At 31.0% G+C, this 25,509-nt stretch overlaps 1 protein-coding gene across 1 annotated transcript; it reads left to right on the top strand.

The window, feature by feature from the left end:
• The first annotated feature begins 362 nt into the window (after positions 1–362).
• Positions 363–17,529, top strand: LOC119602216 (putative leucine-rich repeat-containing protein DDB_G0290503). Its single transcript, XM_037953602.1, has 5 exons — positions 363–3,625; positions 14,583–14,734; positions 15,010–15,144; positions 15,238–15,495; positions 15,560–17,529. Exons 1-5 carry the CDS (start codon positions 1,176–1,178, stop codon positions 17,257–17,259), a joined length of 4,695 nt encoding a protein of 1,564 aa, XP_037809530.1. The 5' UTR covers positions 363–1,175; the 3' UTR covers positions 17,260–17,529.
• Positions 17,530–25,509: the final 7,980 nt, after the last annotated feature.

Below are 25,509 nucleotides of genomic sequence, written 5' to 3'. Positions count from 1 at the left end.
TATAAACAAATTGGCACCATATTGTATACCTGGAATTAATAGTTTACCCTAGGCAAACCCTCTCTCACTCAATATTTCTAATATTCAATATTTTTTTCGAAATTTTTTTCTTATAAAAACAAGGGTACCACAATCTAATAGAAAAATAAACACTCACTCGTTTATGATTATTTAATAATTCTCTTGAAAATAAATAATTAACAATCAATCATCATCATTATGATATGAATGCTGGTGGCAATAATTATTTTGGTTTGCTGGGTGTGATAGATCTTGTATACTAAAGATACTTAGAAAAAGAAGAAAAACAACCAAAAAAAAATTTTACGCTGACAATGTTTTTTTATAATACTAAGAAGCAGTGTAGTCGAAACGAACAGTCCGAGTGGCAGTGGCACAGACATTTTTTTATAGAAATAATCAAAACGATTGGCGAAAAATAAAAAAAATTAAATTGAACATATAGGATAAATAGATACATTTGTATTTATGTGAGCAATTAAAACTATTTATCAATATCAAACGAATTGGCAGCATAAAAAGATCAAACATAGATATAGAGAAAGATACAAGATACTTAAAAATAAAGTGTAAATTGTAAAAAGAATGATAAAGTAAAACGAATCAATAATTAATTAATAATTAAGATAATGAAAATTAAAATTTAATTTTCAATTGTAATAAAAGAGAAAATTCTTTTTTTTTTTAAAAGAAAAGTGTAAAAGTGTATTTCACAGATAAATCTATGTGTAATCAACTAGTAACAGTAATAACGAAAACTCAACAGCTAATAAGTGCAGTCGTTTAAAGATATTTAGTTAAAAAGGTTTGCAGTCAAGTGAAAAATAAATACGCCAAAAGCGTAATAAAAATATGAAATTTTTTTAATTCTTTTTTTAAATTATAATTAAAATATTTTAAATTTTGCTAATTAAATAATACAAATAAAAGTGAAAATGTTAAAAAAATAAAACGAAATTTAAATTAAAAAGAAAAATATGTAAAAAAAAAAAATCATTAAAAAAATCTGAAAAAATTGGCAAGACATTGAAAAGTTATTTAAAGCAATAAATTTATAAAAAAAAGAAGAAAATTTCGTTTATTTTTAAGTTCATAGCAAAATAATTATAATTGTACGGGAAGTAATTATAATTATTAAATAATTAAATGTCTTTATGGCGCGTGGACGTAATCAAAATCGCGGACGTAATCAACAGATACAAAATACGCAGCTAAAAAATTTTCCACTTAATCAACAACAACAACAACAACAAAAACAACAGCAACCGCATCCTCAGCTATTGGCCAATACAGTGTCTGTGCAACAACAATCAACAAATACTAAAGCCACCACCAACAACACCTCCACCACTACTACCACACCAACCTCTAACCATTTAACAAATGCACCTGTTGCCAACATCAATAAACAACAGTGCAACAACAGCCAGAGCTGCAAGAGCAACAGCAACACTACCTCGCCCTCTATAAATTCTGAAAGTTACGGCCATATTAATAAAACTAATAATATAAATACAAATAAAAATCTAAACACTGAAAGTAATAAAACAAATAATAACAATAATTATAATGATTCAAATTATTTAGAAGCCAATGGCGGTGATGAAGATCTGAAAACACACCTTGAGACAAACGGCGACCCCGCTATATCTTATTCTACTACAAATACAACTTATCAAATGACGATGTCTAATAATAGCTCTGAGAATTTTAGCCAAGTCAAAACGAATGTTGATACTCACGATGGCGATGCCGACTCACATAATGAAGATCATCATAATGATCATGTTCTCCCTGATAATTACAGTAATTCAGCAAATCTCTCAATAAATGACTCTCAGGAGAGCGAAAATATAGGAATGCTGAATAACGGCATAAACGAAGAGTTTGATAGGCAAGAAACAGTAATCAATCGTTCTCCGGTCATCGAGCAAAACGGGAGTGAGATCGCTTCAGTAACGGGTAACAACAGCGTTCAAAGCGTTAATAAATCGGTTAACGGACAGTTAAATGATTTAACGGAATGTGATCGTGATCGTTTGTTATCGGAAAATATAGATAAACGTGACATTCATAGTCCAGCCGCAATGGGACAAAAAAATACGAAAGGTGATAATACCAACACCTCCTCAACCTCTCCTTCACCAACAGTAACGCCTTCTTCGAGTACGCGGGCATTTCGCGAATCGTCTGTAACGTCTTCGGCGCCATCGTCATCAACCCACGAAGGTTATGCCGGAAATACCATTAACCAACAGCGCGGTCAATCGCCTAGTATGCATGTGCCCACAATCACTGTGGTGGACTGCAGCAGCACAGTGGGTAGCCATCAAACTGCCAAAAGTTATGACAGCAATAAAACAGATAAAGATGAATTTTATGATTTGGAAATGGAAACGCCACAACAGCAGCTATACCAGAAACAACAAAAACAACAACAAGAGTTCAGTGATCACAACAATGAAAACAAAGAATACGATCATGCCGCTGCTGCTGATGCCATAAATACAACGCAAAAAACCAACTCCTCTTATGGTATGCAACGCACTGCATCACCAACGTCAATGTACTCACGTTATAATTACATCAAACTCGAAGATGTTGAAGAAGAAGACGAAGAAGAAGAGGAGGAAGAGGAAGAAGAACATGAAGAAGAGGACGAGGGAGAGCATGAAGCTGAAGAAGAGACCAAACATGCACAAAGAGAACAACAAAATGTGTATACCTCTAGTAATAGTAACAGCAATAACCTTGACAATGAATATCAGCAATACAAACACTTAAATTCACTTAGTCCAGAAAGGCAACAAAAACAACAACAACAGCAGCAACACATAAAAAGCACAAACATAAATATCAACAACCACAACAATAGTGATTATAATTTAAGCACAAGTTTTCCCGATTCAGGCATGGGAGAGTCTATAGCATCGTCATCCACAAATAGCCGGTATATAAATACCAACGATGCAGATTGTGATGATGCCAGTAATACTATGAAACAACAACAAGAAAATACACAAGATGTGGAACAACAACATCAACAACAACAACACATGCCATTTGTACGCGATGGCTATTCAACCGATTGTGATGAAACATTAATGCAATGCGATGAATTACTCTTAGATTTTGCCGAATCACCAGATTATTTAGATCCCGCCTCTTCGGAACGTTTAGTGTGTATTGAAAGCATAAGTTTACCAGATGTTGTTGTCGAGTCAACGAACTCATCCGGTAATGGTGGAATAAGTACAAATAATAATGCTGCCACATCATCATTATTAACAACGTCTTCATCATTATCCCCATCCTCTAATTCAAGTACAGATCGTGATTATATTAATATAAATGGTGCCACTGGTACTACACTAAATAGTGTACACTTTATACCCATCCATGTGGAGGGTAGTAATAATAGCAGTAGTGGTGGTGGTGGTAGTGGACGCTCATCACCTCGCAAACAAAGTGTCGATGATAGTCTTGTTGGTAGTAGTCGAGCGACAATAGAAATTATTGAAGATGCCACTGAACTGCAGCATTCGCCATCGAGTACAAGATCAACAACAAAGAATCTTAGTGATGCTATTGCAGAGAAATTAAAGTAATGTATATTAATTATGATTTTCTTTGTTTAAATAATTTTAGGGATTTCTAGACTAATGAAAACAATATAGAAATAGGAAACCCCTTTACATCGGTACCCGTGGCCTTAGAATAATTTACTGAGTCACATTAGCCATTACAATAGAATGGGATACTGATCTCATAATTATGTAAAAAATAGTATGTGGACAAAAATTTAGGCACTATCGGGCCTCATTTGACTCTATTTATCTCATAATTTAAATATACTAGTAAATATATAATTATAATATACTAGTATATTCAGACACTATCGGCCCTCGTTTGACTCTAGTTCCATTAGCAGGCCCCTACCGAAAATGACTTTAATGTCCATGATTCATTCCAAAAGATTGGTACCGCGACAAACATAAATCAATACTTAAAATTTTATGAGGATCGGTCCATATTTCATCCTTGATCCTCTTTCAGAAAATATGTTTATTATGACAAATAATTCATATAACTGGTACAGGATAACATGTACTCAAAACTTATATAGGATATCATATAACTACACTGAAAATAATCCATGCTCAACTTTACGAAAAAGAATTTCGTAACTTCTATTTTCGTAATATAAACAAAAATTTCGTGTATAATACGAAATATTATTTAATAAAACCCTTTCCTATTTTTACGATAGTACGAAAGCCTTTCGTAATACTTTTTTCTTAAATTTTAGCGAAATTAAACAAATTGATATTAATTATATTATCATTAAATAAAACTACAACATTTTTATAAAATTTAAGAAAAAGTATAATATTATTCACGAATTATTTTCATAAAAAAATTTAAAATTCGTGTGGAGAATAATTTTGAACTAGAATTAGAAAAATTATATTAAAATAAACAAAAATGTTTGCATAAATTAATATTTCGTAAAGTTTACCATATTTACTCAAAATTCTCTGTTTTCAATTTATGTAAATTAATTTCTTCAAGATTATTTTGCATTATACTAAAATATTTCGTACAATTTCGTATATATTACGAAAGAATTTCGTGGTGCGAAACAACGAACGATTCGTACAATGTACGATATTTTTCGTATATATTAGGCATGGATTTTTTTTCAGTGTAGTATAGAGTATCTACGTATTTACAATAGAGTGTCCCGAGGAACTGCCTTTTTAGGAATCTCCTGTAGGAATATCTCTTAATCAATGCCATTAATATACTAAACAAAAATAACTTGAATCAAAAATAAATTTATGGAATAATTGACATTTCTTGTTTTAAATCACGTAGATGAATGCATCCAAATTTTGAACACAATAAAAGACGAGGAAAATTAGCCTAAAATATGAACAAACTTCAGAATTTTAGATAGCTTAATGTGTTGGCACAGGTCTTTGACTTAGGGTCTTAATTAAGGGGCTAAAAGTCAACTTAATGTACGTTAATCGAGATATTGGCGTGCAATGGTTACAAAATTCGGGTTTTAACAAATATATAGCTTATGGTGATTCCTACGACTTCAAATACTACTACGTTTCTGTTGACAATTAAATTTTCTATATTTTAGTTGCAGACCATTTTTGCCCACCATCAAAAAAGATGGGGGTATATTGATTTTGTCATTCCGTTTATATATTTTAGAAATTTTACATGAAAATTCTATTAAAAATTTCTGAAATAGAAATGGAAAATTATGAAACACAAATGGAAATTTCTGAAATACAATTGGAAAGTATTTAAATACAATAGGAATTAATAATGGAAAATTCTGAAATACAAATGGAAAGTTCTGAAATATAATTGGAAATTTCTAAAATATAATTAGACATTTTTGATATATAATTGGAAATTGGAAATTGGAAATATAATTAGAAATTTCAGAAATAAAAAATATATTTCTGAAATACAGTTAGAATTTTCTGAAATATGAAATATATTTCTGAAACACAATTAGAAATTCCTGAAATATAACAAAATATTTCTTAAACATAATTAGAAGTTTCTGAAATATAATTAGAATTTTCTGAAATTCAATTGTTGAAAGTTCTGATATACAATTAGAAACGGTGTAGTCATGTCTGTCCGTCTGTCTGTTGAAAGCACGATAGAATCCGAACAGAAAGAGATAGAGAGTTGAAATTCTCCACAAATATTTCTTATAGGTAAGGTTAGGTTAGATTACGTGGGTTGCTCGCTAGCAAGCGAGTTCACTCGGAGGCCTTGTGGTCCATTGTGATACCCTTAGAATTACCATTCTCTAGCATTGAGAGAATGGTTTCCCTCCCTAATTTCATTGACTACTTGGTTCGTTCGGTCTCCATGAAAACCAGCCGGTATTTCTCATAAAATTAATCATATTTATTAGTGACGCCTCTCAGAGACAGTCTAGATCATGGAAAAGAACTCTACCAAGATAGAGTAGTCTGTGTTCTTGTAATGCTGGGCAGTCACACAGAAGGTGTTTTACCGATCCCATTTCTTCTTCGTCCAAGCAGCTTTTACAGTAGATAAAACTTGCGTAGCCCATACGTTCCGACACATGTATGTCCAATCATACAGTGCCGAGTAATTATACTAGGTAGAAGCCTAATCGAGTTCTTACTAAGAGACAAGAGAGTCCTAGTCCTGTCTGTTGTCAGAGTGGGCCAGAGCAGTCTCGATATTCTACAAATGTTGATATTTGACCACCTGAGTTTCGTCTCACTCAAAGCCCATTCATCTGTCAATTTTGATAGGGTCGTCAGGGGAGTGTGAATATCCTTTTGCGAATAGGTTAAGTCTAGGGACGACCTTTTCTTATAGGTTTGTTTGTTTTTGAAAATGCTCCAATATCAGTCCACGTTTTCCTATAGCCCCCATACAAGTGACCCCCCAAAAAATTGCTTTAACAGTCATAACTGTTGTAAAAATGCTACATAAATAAGTTTTATATGAGAAAGAGAAGCAAATTTTATGAGGATCGGTCCATAATTGACACTACCCCTCATATATGGTCCCCTGCAAAAAAATACTTTAACGCCCATTATTGGCTTAAAAATCTCGTATTATTTTTCTAGAGCTGAAATTCTATATAAGTAAGTTTCTTACGAGCAAAAATCTATCAACATTACATGGAGGGTATCTTCTCTAAGTGAAAACGATGTGTTATCAAAGTGACAACGCTGTGTTGTCAAACAGAATGCTGTGTTGTTGAAATGACACAAATTATAATCGCAATGACAATAATGCGTTGATAATGATGCCTTGTCAATATGACAGCAATGGTTGTCAAAATAACATAATAAGCTTACTTTTGACAACGGATTGCATCAATTTCGGTACTTTTATATCGTTTTTTTTTTTTTTTTGGTCCCCTGCAAAAAATTACTTTAACGCCTATTATTGGCTTAAAAATCTCGTTTTTTTTTCTAGAGCTGAAATTCGATATAAGTATGTTTCTTACGAGCAAAAATCTATCTACCGAATTTTCTGAGGATCGGTCTATAACTTACCCCATATAAGGTCCCCATTAGAAAATGACATTAACACTCACTACTGGCTTGAAAGTAATGGTAAATAGAAGCTATGTATGTGTATTTTATTAAAAATTATTTCCATATCACTCTTAATTACTTTCATTAAAAAATTGTAACTTTATTTAGAAAACAGAATAAAACATTCTAAGAATTCAAGCATAAAAACAATTTTAATTGGTAATTCATAATTCACTTTAATTAATTTTAAATGAACCTAAAATACACACATGAAAACTAAAACTACAAAATATTAAGTTATTTCAATTACAAAGATGGATAACAAACAAAGTACAGATACTTTAAGTGATGATGTAATTACTAAACATTGAACTTAAAGAAAAATAATTTTGTTTAAATTAAATTAACAATTCTTCATATGAATTATACATAGAAACAAGTTCATAATAATTTTATTAGTGCTAAATATGTTGTCGGTATATAAATTATGTATATGACTAAATAAACAAAATACTTCAACAATATGTTATCCATTTTTTTCTTATAAATTAAAAAAAAGAAAACTTCATATAAATTGCTTGTTTGTAAATCCAACATGAATCACATTAAAGAAATATTCAAAATTAATATTAAATTAAAACTAATAAAATATTATTTTTTTTTAATTTAAAACAAACTTATAGAGAATAAGAGGAAGAAGAAATAGCAAAAAAAAATATATATATTATTGTATATTTCATTCAACATACATATGATGAGTACAAATATATTTGAGTAAAAATAAATATTTTCGTCATTTTTGTTTTATACGATTTATTTTTTTTTTTTTGCTTATATTAAATTTTTTAATGGAACGTGCCAAATTTCATACAAGAAAATCTTTGCATATAAATATTTTCTTATTTAAAAATTTGTCTTAGAGAAAGTAGAAAAGAAATAAGAAACTATGGATGCTACAGGACAGACATACCAGAACAATTTGCTGAGATATTTATTCCCACGCGTACTTGTAAAATATTTCAATATTTTTTCTTTTATTCTATGCAAATATTCAGATTAAATAAAAATACGAATTTGTGTTTTGTTTTTTTTTTTATCAACAGTATAAACATAAATTCATGCGAGTATGAATGTTTATTTTCTCAAACTGCAAAAAAAATTATATTTTTGCACATCAATTGCTCTAAATTTTACCGGTAAAATGTAGCACATGCAGTAAACGAATATAGAAATAAATAATACAGTATGCGTTATATACAATACATATTTATTTATATGCGTTTCTTTTGAATTTGAACCGATTATATTGAGATTTACATTGGTCGAAGCAGGTAATGAGCAGTCCATGTAGTGAGAACTTTCTTTTTGGAGGAGTTGAGAGTACGAAAAGGACTAGTTGATTGATAGTTAAGAACAAAATAACCGCCCTACTTAGGGGGAATGATGTAAAAGAAAATAAATCTGTAATTTCTAAAGGTTAGTAAATATATTATATATCAATGTTAATATATTATATATCAATGGATAGGAAATTAAGTATATTTTTAAATATGTATGTATGTTTTTATAACAAATTCCAATACGCGAAAAAAGTGTGATTTTGATAATACGGCTATCTGTCTGTCCGTCTCTTAATGGTTTAGAAATCTTTCTTTTTTGGGGAATAATTCGTTATCTTATGATCTATTAGAGATATCGTAACAAAATTTTACACGATATGATACATACATAAGATACGTATATATTTTCTAGTTGATTTACAATTGGAATGCTTTATAGGCCTCTATTTTAGTCAACTCGGATTTCATTATCGAAAAAGCATTAAAAATTTAAAAGGAGTATACACAGAGGGATAAAAGACGTTTTAAAATTATACACGCTTAGTACCAAATTGACACCAAAGAGTGTCAATTGGTAATTTTTCGATAACATTCGTTGTCAAAGTATATACGGATATTCAAATTATAAAAACAGATTCGATCTACGACTGGTGGCGGCTAACTACGAAAATTTAACTTTTTTTATAATATTTATACGGAGGGTATCTTTTCTGAGTGAAAACGACGATTTATCAAAGTGACAATACTGTGTTGTCAAGCAGAACATTGCGTTGTTGAAATGACACAAATTATAATCGCAATGACAACAATGCGTATTTGCAATGACAATGATGCCTTGTCAAAATGACAGCAATGGTTGTCAAAATAACATAGTAAGCTTACTTTTGACAACGGGTTGCATCAATTTCGGTACTTTTATATAGGTTTTTTTTATAAAGAAACTTTTATGTTGAATTTTAACTTAATTCCGATAATTTCTAAAAGAGGTTTTATAAGGGAGTTAGGGTCAAATATGGTCTGATCCTTAACAAATTGAGAGGAGGTATGTATTTTTATATAAAGGTTAGTTATGCTGAATTTCATTGCGATACTAATAGTTATAAGTAAATTTTTGGACATTTAAGATATTTTTTAAAGGGGGGTTTGTATGGGTCAAACGACGGCCGATCATTATAAAAATCGGTATGGTCATATATGCATATATAAAACTTAGTTGTGCCAAATTTTGGATAAAATTTGGATAAAAAAAAATCGGAAGGTCAGGTTGCATGGGGGCTAGGTGAAATAGTGGATCGATTTCAACTATTTTCAATAGGCATATTCCTGGTGCTGAAAAACTCGTATGGTCCAAATTTCATCAAAACAACTTTAAAATTGTGGCCTGTAGCTTGCGCCAGCCAGGCAGACAGACGGACATGTCTTAATCGACTCAGAAAATGAGTCGATCAGTATACTTTAAGGTGGCTGTAGGACCAACATTTTTGTGCGTTACAAACATCTGCACAAACCCATAATACCCTCCCCACTATAGTGGTGTAGGGTATAAAAATATATTCTCCATAGGCCTAAAAAATGAAGCAAAATTAAGAAAATAAACCTAAATATCTCTTGATCTTAAAATATGAAAGTTTCAAATTAAAATTATTTTTGTATAGTTTTAAAATGAACTTTCTTACAATTTTATGTAAACGTATCATACATTTTCTAAAACACATGTTTATATTTAAATAATAACCATTAATTTTTATAATTTCTTTAAAAACAAACTAACTAAACATTTGTCATTATTATGCATGACGTCTTAAGAAACAAAAAATTAACAAACCTCTTAAACTTTGAACCAGTCCAAAAAATACACTACAAAGTAATTTTTATACAATAAACAGAAATTATTTTAATATCTACTATAAACAAATGCGAATAAAGAATGTATTAATTTTTGTTGTAGGGTATTAAATAGGAAAACATGTGTATAGTTTTTTTTTTTTTGCTATTCGAAAAAAAAAAATTGTATAAAAGAATTTAAATTTACTAAGATTATCTGTTCTCAATATTGTATATTGAAATAATATTTATTTTCATTTTCAAAACAAAAACGCAGAAAAAAATCATAAAAACGAAATCTTAACTTTCTGCCAATTGAAAATGTGTTATTTCGTTGCTGTATATTGGCCTTCCATATAAACAAAAAAATATATTGAAAATATTCAATTATTTGAAAAAAATATAAATTTTTTTCAGTTGTTGTGTTTTCTTTTAGTTTTGCGTGTTCTAAATACATTTAAGTAAATAAAGGCAAAAAATAATTTAAAATCAGTATAATGTTTTATATCAAATTGAAATAAGTGCTCATATATTATGGAGCAATTTGAAGGCTTCGATTCGGGAAGGTCGTTAGTGTGCTTTTGTTGCCTTTAATTTTAATTATGTACTTAAAGTAAAAAAAATTAAAGCAGATGTTAAATAATTGATAAACATTACCATAAAATTTAAAATTAAATACAAATACTTACATACATATATCGTCACCTAAAACGGAAACGGCCCTAACTAATATTTTTAAAATTTTACAGTAGAAGCAAAAAACTATTGAAATTGGAAAGTTTGTTTCTATCATCGCGATGTATTTGTAGTAAATAAACAAATTTTTTAATAGTGAAACCTATCAATTATTATGATAGTTGACAATGTAGATGGGGCCTTTTGTTTTTTGTCAATGAAATCGCTAATTTTGGTCGAGGAGTCCAATTTTTTGTATGGACCTATGTTTTGATGCAATACATTGTAATCAACAACAAAAAATCGATTTTCAATTTTTGGTTAGTTAGGGCCGTTTGGGTTTCAGGTGACGATATGTTGTTAGCGCATATTAAGTACATACATATATTTGCACCTTTCGAATAACTTTCAAATAAGAGCATTAAAATTACTTTTTGAGAATTACTTCAGAAGTAGTGAATTTGGAATCAAATTTCTTCAGGTCTTTTTCAGTATTTCCATGGTGTAAATTCTACATCTTTTTCGCTTCTTTAGAAGTACTTTTTTTGCTGGGTAGTGAGAATGAATTTAGTTTAATATAAAAATTAGTTATGTTTTAACATTATTTGTTGAATAAGTTCAAAACAAGACCTATAAACATTAATAGAATTTATAGAAATGTTATAAATAATTACCATATATTTAATAAATGCAAAATAAATAATGCTAAATACATATAAACAAAGGATCATTAAACAAAAATCAACAACATTTGAACAGACTTTCGGTTAAACATAAACAATGTCTATATATTTCTGATGAGATTGTTTATTATTTTAACATGATTTATACATAATTTGTTACAGTGCGCAGTAGGAGATTTGAATTAGTATTCAAAATAAGTAAAGAAAAATTAGGTGTTTTTAAAATTAATTTGTAAACGGCTAAGGCTAATGTCAGAGTGGGCGCTACAAGCGATGCGAAGCTTTGCGCTACAAACTTTTGCTTGCGTTTTCTCGCATCAAGCTTCGCTTTCTCTCTGACATGATACATAGGAAAACACAAGGAAAGGTTTGTAGCGCAATGCTTCGGATCGCTTGTAGCGCCCACTCTGACATCAGCCTAAGTCTAGTACCAGTTGATATATTTTTCGTCATGTACTGGTTTTTTAAATTCCAATTTTGAGCGGGTAAAAAAGCACTTAATAAGTACACTATTTAATAATTTTGTTACTATCCCATGTTTGTTTGACATCGGACTCTCTCTTAATATCTGAGACAAAGAGGATCAGGTCTCCCAAGGAGTTGACAACTGCAAATAAATCTATGAAGAAAAAGAGCTCCTGAAACGAAGTTGTTAACTACATATGTAGAACCTACATTGTAGGTGAATCCTTCGATCGATTCAATAACGTGCTTACTAGTACTCTTATCAAATTCTTAGACCAGTTTTATGTTGACCGGATGCTCCATAACTGAATCAATTAGACGATATGAAACAAATGGTTAAGCTGCGAGATGTTCGATCAGGAAAAGGGTATTTCGCGGTACATCACGATTAATAGCCTCTTAAGAACCGTAACCAAGAAAGGACTTACACCTGTCTGCTATGCAGAAGATGTCGTAATACTTCTAAGCGGAAAGGATCCAAACTACTTGTGAAGAAGAGCTGCTATGAATATAGCCTTTAGCTATGCTCAATCGAGAGGCCTCAATGTTAACCCGTAGAGGGCAGAATCTGTCTTTTCACAAGAAAGTCAAACATTTCTAAGTATATTGAATCCTGTTTCCTGGGCAAGAAGATAGCGGTGACATACAGATTTAAGTACTTAGGTGTAATCCTTGACCGATGCTGGGTGATATGTCGGAGAATCGTAGGTATGAAATGGGGTCTTAGTCCTACTATGGCATATTGTCTTTATAAAAGTGTAATTAGACCAGTTCTAGCTTATGTTTCAATTATCTCGTGGACTTCTTTGGACAAAATGTGTAAAATCAAACTTATACAGGAAGTTTAGCGTACGTGCTGCTTGGGTATAAGTGGTGCCATAATTACTACGTTAACCTAGTCTCTGGAAACGTTGCTAGATATTCCCCTTATGGAAACATATTTAAGATATGAGGTGACACTTACAACCGCTCAACGGCTCATAACTTAAGGCGATCTGGCCAGAAGCAGTTACAGGACAAGTCATGTATACTGGATACATTGGATGGCTATACAAAATCATTGGACATGCCTACCAGATACAGAATATGTCGGAAATTTATAAACGCTGATCCCAGATAGAACACATTAAGCAGAACATTTAATCGAATATATACAATCTTCCAGACGGAATTACGAGCAATAACGGAATACTTAAATTAGAATAAATATTGCCACTGGGCTTAACATATTTACCGACAGCCAGAATGCAATTACGGCGATATCAGATGATAATGTTAAATGTAAGACCATATTGGATTGTAAAAAAGCTCTAACGGAATACTCTCCCGGGAGTAGTCGGCAACGAAAGAGTGAACGTAATAGCATTAAATTGAAGAGAACTCGAGGTACTTAACCTAACGAACGCAAAACCATTTGACGCAACGAGGGCAGAATAGAAAATATAGAAAATAAAACGGTGGGTAAAACCAAAAAATCCTATGGGGCAGTCGTAACAAGATTAGAAGCTTCCTCAAAATTCTGAGCGGACACATAGTTTAATGTGTCATTTATACAAAATTGGACGTACAGATTCAGACGAATGTAGAGCATGCAGAGAGGACAATGAAACCCTTGATCACTTTCTTTGCCATTGTCAGGCTTTTGCCGATATTAGATCCAAATATCTTGTGAGTGATATTATTGCGAATATAACATCACTCACGAACAATGATTGGAAAATGCTTAGGAACCAAGTTTCTGAACATCGGTCGATACATTTAGTGAATGCTATATAAGGTTTTTGTTTTCACCACCAAATATTTCCATTAAGCACACAACAGACCCGATAGTGTCTTAGGTATATTTCTTCAGATTTAATATTGATAAATCCTTCTATCAACCTAACCTAACATAACATGTTTATTTCAATAAAAATTATAGGCAATTGATATTTCCGGGGGATATTCTTTATGTTAATAAAAAAACATTTATTTGAGAAAGTTGTGTCATATTTTCCCTTTCACAATGTTATCAATTTTCTCACTATCATTTTGCATGACAAAAAATATTCGCCTGCCACAGACAACAATAGTATGAGGGCTATTAGGAAAAACCACTAAATAGCATCTGCCAATAGAAATATTTCAAATTGTTTTTAAGACAAACAAAAAAAAATTAATGATTTTTATGCTCGCACAAACAAACATGTATAGAGGCCAATAACGACAAAGACGACGACTAACAAGGTCGAAAAATAGAAATGATCTTAGTGTTCGCACAGGTTGTTGATACCGGCAAAAATAGTTTTCTAATAAATTGAAATATTATTAGGTCTTAAACGTTTAAATCTTATATGATAAATAGGTTTTCAATATAACAGTTGAAGAGATTTACAAATCATTAATATTTGTTACATTGCAAAAGGGATTTGTAGTTAAATAATATTTACATTTATTAATAGCTAAATTATGTTTGTGATGAGGTGAATTAAAATTTAATTTTATTTATTTTTTTATTTTATTTTTATTTTTAGAAATGATTTATTAGAACAGAAAGCACAATTTAATGTACAGCTAGAAGATGCACATAAAAATGTGAACAGTTTAGAAACGAAAATCAGTGAAATGCAAATGAAAATTGAAAAACTGGAACAGGAGTTATCGGCGAAAACCTGGAACGTTGAAAGTAAGTTGGAATTTATTTCTTTAAATTTATTTTGTTTAATGTTATTAAAATGGAAAAAAATTTACTATTAATAGAAGATTATTCAAAACGTTCTTTTTTTAAGAAAAAAATTTAAAAAAATATGTTTAAATAGAAAATTTTGCGAAATATTGGACTCTAACCAAAAATTTATCTAAATATAAAAGTTAGTTAAAGTTTTTATTCAATATTTTTTCCACATTTAAAAATATATGAAAATTTTACATAAATTGTAATTATTTGATTTATATTGATAGGATTACAGGGTGAATTAAATGCAGCTCACAAAGATGATGAATATGTTCGTAAAAAACTCAAACTACTAGAAGATGAAAAGACCAATCTACGTCATCGGTTTAGTGAAAATGAGGATGAATTAAAAAGAAAATATGGTGGGTTGTATACATTTATATTATACATATTTTCTCTGAAATATACAAGAAAAAAAATAAATATTTACTTTTGTTTACTTTGTGCCCCTATAGACGACCTTGACATACAGTACAATGAATTGCAAGAGAAATATAAACAGACCCAAAGTTTGGCAAGTAATTTGCATACACAGCTGGCAAAGGCCCAGACAGAGGCCGAAGAATGGCGCGAAGAAGTGGATAAGATACGCAATGAACTTGAGGAACAAATCAAAGTTTTGCAAAATGCCCTGGAGAATTCCGAAAATGAGCGCAAGATTTGTGAAGACAAATGGCAAAGGGAATTCGAAATGTTAAGGACTCATAATATGGGTAAGAATTAAGCTTCGAAGAAGAAATACTCATTTCCATAAATTTTTTTATTATATGTAAACAGAAACTGAAGAATCCATTATGACCGACTGTGAGTGGCAATTGCGTCAGATGCAACGTCAGTGTAAAGACAAAATCGACAAAGCCGAAAGTGGCCAACGAGAGGCTGAAGATAAAGTCGAGCAACTAGAAGAGGAACTGGAAGAACGGCGCAAAGAAATAGACGATTTGAAAATCTATCAGGCCCAAGTGAATTCTCTCAGGGGAGTAGTCAACGAACAAGAACAGTCCATACAAAATCTAGTCTCTCAAATTGAACATTTAAAGAGTGATTTGGCGATTGCCAATGAAAATCTTTCCGAACAAATTGAAGCTGTAAAGAAAATTAAATATCATTGTGATAATGCTCTCTATGATAAGGAACGTCAAATGATGTATCGCATCGATGAGGTACGCAATGAGGCCGCCTCTTTCTGGGAGGACAAACTTTACACAGAGATGACAAGACTGAAAAACGAACTAGAATCGGTATATGTAGATGAACGACGCGAAGCTTTAGACAAGCTACAGAATGAACATGTAGAAGAACTTAAAGCTTTAACCAACCGCTATACAGATAATGAGGAAGAATTGCGCATGGAATTGGCTGAAACACAGCAACGTTTAGAACAAAAAACTCAAGAATTTATAGAATTACGTGAAAAGTCCGACAATGCTTTACTGCAAACACGCATGCATTTGGATCGAGCAGATCGGGAATTCCAAAAGGCCATGTGTCAGGAGGAAGAACGCAGAGAAGCTTTAGAAACTTCTTTACGTGAAGAGTTCGAACATGAAAAGCAAGAAATGGAGGAAAAGTTCCGCGAACGTTTGGGTCAAGTCAAAGATGAATTTGCCAAAGAACTGCAGATTAACACACAAGAATTAAAGGAAGAACATAAAAAGGAAATAGAACAATTAAAAACCAAACTACAAACCGAAAAGGACCAGGCTTTGCAACAACTTAGCGAAAAACATCGCAAGAAACTGGCCGATTTAGATGAAAAAATCAAAGATATTGAGCAGCGTCACAAGCATGATCTCAAAGATCTAAAAGCCGCCTACGATGCCGAAAAGGCTGCACTCGACAAAAGAGACATCAGCAATGCCAACGAAATTGAACAGTTACATAGAAAATGTCGCTGTCTCACCAATCTCTTCGAAGAAATGCGTATGCGTTACGAAAGACGTGATCCTCGCCCGGAGGATCTAAGAGAAATAGCTGAACTACGTGCCCGCTGTGAATCTCAGGAACGTGATTTGTATTTGCTGACCGATCGTCTGAGAGAAATGCAAATACAAATGAACGAATTGCAACAGAATGGTGTAGAGTGCAATACCATGAACAATAAAAATAATAAAAAATCGAAACAGATAAAGAAGCCACCGCCAAAAACTATACCAACAAATTGCGATGTTATTTACGAAGAAAACGAAGAACGAGAATCACCGCCACCCACACAAAATACAATATATACAAATAAACAACAGATTAATAATAATTACAATAATGAAGACGATCATAATGAAGATGATGATGCCGATGATGATGCTGAGAATGGCGTAGAAGATAATGAAGAGGAAAACACAGGTGATAATGTTTCTAAAGAACAAAGCATCATTGATGTTAAAGGCAAAATCGATCAGTCTTCTTACAAAGAAAAAAATGCTAAATTATTGATCAAAGACAACGTAGATGACAGTCACATGATTACAGCTGTTTAGGAAGATTCCAAGCGAAAAACAAAGAAAATCATAATTGAAGCTAAAAAAAATAATAAACGGCTGCTAAAGAAAAACCAAACCAAAAAACACATGATTAAGAGGCATCCCTCCGTGACTAGATTTGTCATTGTCAGTCATAAGGTTTCAAATCGTTGATTATAAATCTGTAACGAAATGATTCGAAATCAGCTGCTTTTTTTCAAAAACACTACCAATTTCTGCGTGTTTACACACAAAATTATAAATAAAATACATTTTATTTGAAATTTATGCGCTAAAGTTTTTTTTTTTTTGTAAAATACTACTTCTACTATCTCTTTTAATATACGGTATCTCGTGTATTAAAACTGCACACGTTTCTCATTAGTTACATTTGTATGATTTGCGTATTATTTTAATTTATTTTAATTTCATTATTTTCTTTATTATTGTAAGAATTTATTATAAATATTCGCAATTGCTTCCTATTAATTCGTTGACTAGTTTTAGTTTCATCACGGAAATTTATTATTATGTTCAATTTCCATTTACGACAAAATTTTTAAAAGAAAAATTATAAATCTTATTTACTAAATTTTGTATTTTTTAAACAAAAGAAATCCAACAAAAATAAAGTAAAACAAGAAACTCGAGTTATTGTTTTTTAATGTTTTTTTTTTATTATTTAGCAAAACATCAACATTTGAATTGTAACGAACATCTAAATATTGGACGTAGACCTCATAAAGTATATAACTGTTTGTCCTTGTAAAATTATATGATGATCTTGAAGGTACTATGGTGTAAACCTCCCTTTCCTCCTGTAATTAAAAAATGCTAAATCGACAGACATTTCCATATGGACCCAAAAAGGAAGCTAATAATGTTACCGCCTAATTTATATTCTAAGATACCAGTTATAAATTTTTTTGTCCTGACTTCAATATCTGGTGAGCTGCATCAAAGGATAAAAAGGTCCTTTTTGAAGCTTATATGGTTTTTTCCATATTCCTTACAAAGGAAATATATAAAATTTGGGTACCATATGAAAGGCCTTTGAAAGGATTATCTTTGGATTATTGAATATATATTTCGGTTTAACTGAATTACTTTCAAAAATTCTCGTCAAAAATACATTTACTGTCGCGCTTTCCTTGTAAATAAAATTTTTAATGTTGTTGTTTATATTAAATAGGCCGACACATTTTTTAACCCAGAGACCAAAGAATACTTTAAAAAGGATTGAGCCGCGCTGAATCCGAATCTGACCTCAGAATTTCTCCATCACATCTGGGATTTATATCGTGTTCTGAAGTTGAAAACAAACACGATTTTTGACCCTTTTTGAGACGTTATAACAGCGCCAAGACATCTTTATTTAGATAATATTGTATGCCGTATAAAAGTCCATTCCATCAGCTTTAAAATGTAGGTGTAATATCTGACATATCTTCTATCATCATCGAATTATCTTCACCTTCATAATTTAGGTAAAGATATCTCGAAGAATAAAGAAGATATGTCAGATTTTAGGCCTTTATTTTAGAGTTGACAGAATGGACTTTCAGATAGCATACAACATTTTTTAATTAAAGTTATCTGTTATAGCGTCTTAAGCAGGATCAAAAATGGTATTTTTTTCAAATTTCAGTACACAATATCTCAAATCACAAATGTGATGGAGAAAACCATATTTTGATTTAGCAGAGCTCTATCATTTAGAAATGTCTAACTTGGTCTTAGGGTTTTACTTAATTCAAATTTTATCGGCCTGTGTTGTTAAATTTAAATAAATTTTTAAGCACAGGTAGGAAACTGAGGTCGTTTTCAATTTTTTATACCCACCATCAAAAAAGATTGAAAATGGGCCATATAGGTTCACGTTTTCGGATAGCCCCCATACAAGTGGATCCCCGAAAAACAGCCTTAACGGGCATATATGTTTTAAAAGTGTAAATATAGCGATGGAATTCAACATAAATAAGTTTTATATGAGCCAAAAACTTTCTACCAAATTTTATGAGGATCGGTTAATAATTGACCCTACCCCCCATATAAGGTCCCCTTCAGAAAATGTCTTTAACGCTCACTACTCGATTAAAAATACGACTATAGCGATCAAATTTGATATAAGTAAGTGTTTTTGGTAGTATATCTCTCTACCACATTTTATGTGGATCGGTCCATAATTGACCCTACCCCCCATATAAGATCCCCATCAGATCTCATTACTGGCTTAAAAATACGAGTATAGCGATGAAATTTGACATAAGTAAGTTACTTTCAAGCCAATACCTCTCTTCCAAATTTTATGTGGATCCGTCCATAATTGACACTCCCCCCCATATAAGGTCCCCTTCAGAAAATTACTTTAACGCTTATTACTGCCTTAAAAATAAGAGTACAGCGATGAAATTTGACATAATGACATAAGCAAATCTCTTATGAACCGTGATCTCTCCACCGAATTTTATGTGGATCAGTCCATAATTGACCATACCCCCATAAGGGTACCCTTCACAAACAAGTGAACTATCCTATTAGTACTAGATCCATCTTTTTCACATGTTATTTACGTCTACAAAATATAGAATAGATAATTTTGTATTTTTCTCAAAATTACTGTATAATTTCTGCAATTAGTTTAAATATAAAATATTTATTTACAAACAATAGCAAATATGATTTGTTTATCAATATACAATTGAAATTTAATATTGTAGAATATATTTGTTTGTAATATGGTATTTAGAAATATTTTCCATAATACTATTTTATTTTAACTTTAAAAGATTTTTTTAATTTCAGTCACAAAAAGGCGGTCATATATAAACACCCTTTATTGTATCTATTTTTATTTGTTTAAATACAATTTTATAGAAAAAAATAAAAGAGGATTTGGAGTTGGATGTAGGAGGTTGTATATACCAGCAGTTTTAAAATGAGTCCATGTATTCCCTAAAGAAAGTATTATTCCAAACTATAGCCCTAATTTTTATGATGGCGATGTCGATTTTGTCCGTCTATCCGTATGTTTATTAGAAACTGATACCTTCTGGATCCAAATCTTTAATAATTCTATCAGACATGATTTCGAAAAGTTTCTTATTTAAAAGTAGCAAAATTGGTCCTTAAATAACAGATGTAGGAAAAATTTCAAAACAACCCATGAAAATATTGTCAAATATTGTTATTAGCTAAATTAATGGTAGAATGTGTAACCAACGGACTCACCCATATGTTAGTTTGAGACTGTTGCTACAAACTGCAGAAATGGTTCGAAAAACTTAGAAGTGTATGAGTATGTAATAAAACAATTGCATTTGGGTTTGTATTGTGGTTAAAATAACATTGAACAATAAATTGCATTTCATTCATTTAACTGCTAAATTTGATTTTGATATTTTCACTTCGACAATATTGAAAAATGAACACAAAAAAATGTTCACATATATGAGCTTTTTTTCGTAAGCGCCAAATGAAAACAAGTAGAAAAGTATAGTCGGGCGTGGTCGACCATATGATACCCTACACTAGTTATAAGTATTAAGTGTGATTTATTTTCCATAATAAAGTAATATTTAAGTAATTTATGGACGAAAAACTAATGTTCTGAAAGAGTGTTTATATGGGGGCTAGGGGCATATATAGGCCGATCTTTGGCAAGGTCATTAAGGCTCGTATAAAAGTTATTTGTGCCGCTTTTCATTGAGATACAGATATATTTAACATAATTATGAGCTAAAAGGCCCTTTTCGGGGTGTTCTCTTGTATGGGGGCTAGGTCAAATAATGGACCGATTTTTACCTTGGGCGCGTATACCAAATTTTATCCAATTATCTTGAAAATTGCGACCTGTACCTTGCGCACAAAGTTTACATGGATAGCCAGCCAGACGGACGGGCATAGTTTAATCGAATCAGAAAATGATTCTATGCCGATTGGTATACTTTAAGGTGGGTATAGGACAGATATTTATGTATGTTACAAATATCCGCACAAACCCAATATACCCTCCCCACTAAAGTGGTGTAGGGTATAAATAGCATATAAATGAATATTAAATATGTTAAATATGTCTAGAGAACGCAATCTTTAGATACTTTTAATTTAAGCCATTATTTCTGTTCTATAGATGTAGTTGTAGTCAGTAACTTTTTTCCCCCTTTTTGTAATTATAATTTATATTTTTCAAGAGTAAGTGAAATTCGACCATTACTATTATATTATTATGACTTCATTTTTTTTTTGTTTAATATTTTTTCCAAAATATTCAAATTCTAGTAGGTATAGAACATAAAAATAAATGAAATTTTATTGTTGCATGCATTTTTGTATGCACAAACACACAGCAGTACAAATAAATACAATTTTTACAGTGAGAAATATAAATTTAGTAGCAATATAGGTTTCTATTCTGTTAAAAAAAACTTCGGACAAAAGATCTATTACGAAAACGAAAATAATTAGATCAACATTTTGAAAATATATCGAACAAAAACATGAAAACGATTTGTACTTACGCTACAACTTACATGACTACTACATATCGTCTGCATTACTTAGAATGAGTTTAGTAATGGCTTATAAATAATATATTATATAAGTACTTACTTTTAGCCTTAACATTTTGTTTTCGAACGAAAAGACGAAAAAAAATAATATTTTTTGTAAAAACTACGTATCCTAGTAGGCTAAGGCTAAGGTCAGAGTGGGCGCTACAAGCAATTCGAAGCTTTGCGCTACATACTTTTGCTTGTGTTTTCTCGCATCAAGCTTTGCTTTCACTCTGACATGACGCATATGAAAACACAAGGAAAAGTTTGTAGCTCAAAGCATCGCATTACTTGTAACGCCCACTCTGACATCAGCCTAACTTTTTTCTCAGAAAAAAAAAACTACTTACTGAACTCCCTATTTGTAAGAAAGTGGTAAGTACTTGTCTGCAATGTCATTCCCGTGTTAAATTAATGACTTAAAATACTATTGCCCTTTTGCGCTGGGTATATATGTAAATTTCAAATGCAAATATCGCTTAAACTATTAGAGATAATATACTTTTTATAGTACTCGGCTCCAGATTTTATATGAATTCAATTAGGACCCTTTTTAATTTTGCTACTTTCGACCGGACCGGAATTCCTGACAACAAAACACGACAACACTTCCTTCTCTACATATGCACAGTTTTATTAAAATCAAATCTCCCCACTGTGCAGACCTTGAACATATTGTCGATATATAAGGATCTACAATGAAAATACATTTGATCGCCTTATCCATCGCCTTGTTAATTCATGAAAAGTATTATACTGACACCACCTACCATCAAAGAACTAGTTACGATACTAATTCTCTCTAATGAATGAATTTTCAATCACTGCTTTTTCATTACTTACTGTAAACTTAACAGCCATCTCATGTACTTGAACCTAATGGTCAAACACATTTGTGCCAATCTATCTATATATAAATTTTTTTCTCTTAATGTATTTGTTGTCAGATATTCAAGTGTTTTCAAGTTAAAAGCCAAATTTTGTTCAAAAAAAAACAACAACAACAAACCATATGTACATACATACTAATAATAAAAATTCATTGCATATGACATTTTCATGTCAACATTTCAAAATCTAACAATCATTGCAACAGCAACAAAATAAAAATGCACAAATAAAACATTTGATAAATGCCATTTAAATGTTTTAGCAGAAATAAGAGGCAAAAAGAGTAAGGCTCAAATTCTGCATAAAATAAATGATTCATATTATAGGTGAAATGATTTACATTTGAAGTGATGTCATTGAATTTGTTTTTATCCATTCTATTTGGGCAATATCACTAAGTAAATAAGAACCTTTATGGTTTCACTTTTAGTTTGCATACGTAGTTATTATTGGCATAAAAATTTTAATTAAATCTTTTTGTGATTTATTTCAGAGATATGATGTGAAATATTCATTTAATTTCATTTTATTATTTGGGCAATTTCGTGTCAAGTGAAACAACTCAAAAAATCGATTGGGATAAAATTTGCACCAAGGTTAATACTATGGGAAAGTATGCAAGATACAAATTTTCAGCTCTATCGGTCAAGAACTGACAGTTAGAGTGGGTCAAAGTTGCACATTTTGGTTATACTGGTTTTTTCTTCAAATGAGTGTAATTTTTCACTTTGATTACTCACTAAATTCTCTGAAATCTCCCCAAGAAAAACTTACATTGAAAAGTAATGAGTTAAAAAGCTCTTTTCACAACTTCTTTATTAGCATTTTGAGTCATTATTTTAACACGGTGATGTCATTGGAGGCAAGTACTTCCACGCTCGCTTACAAATAGGTAGTTAAAGAAGTACTTGCAATTTCTCCAACAAAGAAGTTGTTTAGAAAGTTGTTTTATTTTTTAATAATAAAAAGATCCAGGTAGAATATGAAGTCAAATGTTCTACTCACTGCACCACTGCTTAGCTATTTTATTGCACGTCAAATAATGGTTTTCATATAAAAATCTAATTTTGTTTCCTTTTTTGTAAAACACAATTCTTAACACGCAATTAAATAAAATGTTCAAACAAAATGACAAAGCCGAAAATAAAGTACTTCTATATCAGATTATAAGAAAGTCATTACTAGAGTACTTCTAAGTAATGCAGGAAGTAAAACCCATTTGCTGGGTCTGATTTATTTTTGATTTCGAGAAAAAACATACTTTTGTAAGAAGAAGCTAAAATCAGCTGTAAGTCTTTAAATAACGCTTAAGTTGAGAAAATAGATTAAATCTGTGATTACTCCTATTTCCATGAAAAATTTATTTTTAATATGAAAACCCTAAAACGGGATGTAGATCATTAAATAATTATCCTTTTGAATCAAATATTTAAAATCTCTGATCATTTATATTATTCGTCAAAAAGCAAAAATTTGGCTGTAGATCTGTAAATAATGATCCAATGAAGAAAATAGTTAAAATATTTTCCGACCAAAATAGATTTTTTTTTTGTTTTTTTATTTTATTCTTTTAATCAACGTCTGCGATCCGACAACAAGTTATATGATAAAAACATAATATATTTGCCTGACTGAGTTCCCACATTTTAAAATTTTTCGAAATTTTATAAAAATTGCACTTGAATCTAATAGATTGGTTTCTACGAATACAACTGATACTAATAGCTAATATACGGTATCATACGATCGGACGTAACCGACAATAATATCTTGTTTTTTATGGAATATATATTTATACCCAACATCATTCCGTTTGTAACACATCAAAATATTGGTCATAGACCCAAAAAAGTATATATATACTGGGTCCTTATTAAATTCTAAGACGATCAAGCCACGTCCGTCTGTAAGTTGACACACAGTAGACAGTTGAAATTTTGCATAAATATTCTCTATTGCTAACGTTTTTTTGGTATTGAAAATAGACAATATTGGTCAACGTTTTGGATTGCCCCCATATAAGTGGATCCCCAAAGAACAGCTTTAAAGGGCATAACTGTTTTAGAAGTACGAGTATATCGATGAAATTTGACATATATAAGTTTCATATCTCTATACCATATTTTTTGAAGATCGGTCCATAATTGACTCTACCCCCCACATAAGGTCCCCTTCAGAACATGTACAGGCATAAAAATTCGAGTGTAGTGATAAAATTTGACACAAGTAAGTTCCTCGTGAGCCAAAATCTCTGTACAAACTTTTATGTGGATCGGTCAATAATTGACCCTACCCCCATATGAGGTCCCATTTAGAAAATGACTTTAACGCTGATTACAAGTTAAAGTCATTTTCGAGTACAGCGATGATATTCAACAAGTTTTATATGAACCAAAATCGGTCTACAGAAAGTTATAAGGTTTTCTTCAGATAATTTAATTAAGATGATTTAGATAATTACGAGTACAGCGATGAAAATGGAAATACAAAAATCATAATTCTTCATTCCGAATTTCATGAGTATTGATCTCTAACTGACCCTAGCCCTTGCAAAAGGTTCCCTTCAGGAAAGGGTTTTGCTTATTAAAATACGAGCTTTCCTTATTTAAAAATACGAGTATAACGATTAAATTTGACATAAACAAGTTCTATACAAAACAAAATCTATGTATCGTTTCATAATTGACGCAAATAAGGTCCTCTTCAGTTCAAATTACTCATACGCTCACGGTTTAAAAATTGAATAAAAATATTTTGTTTTTAAAAATTAATATTTTTAATTATAAAATTACTCATACGCTCACGGTTTAAAAATTTAACAAAA

This window comes from Lucilia sericata, unplaced genomic scaffold (assembly GCF_015586225.1).
Source record: "Lucilia sericata isolate MDLA Ls3-8-SP2 unplaced genomic scaffold, ASM1558622v1 Contig000215F_arrow, whole genome shotgun sequence".
NCBI classification, from domain to species: domain Eukaryota; kingdom Metazoa; phylum Arthropoda; class Insecta; order Diptera; family Calliphoridae; genus Lucilia; species Lucilia sericata.
This window is presented reverse-complemented; position numbering and strand designations above follow the sequence as displayed.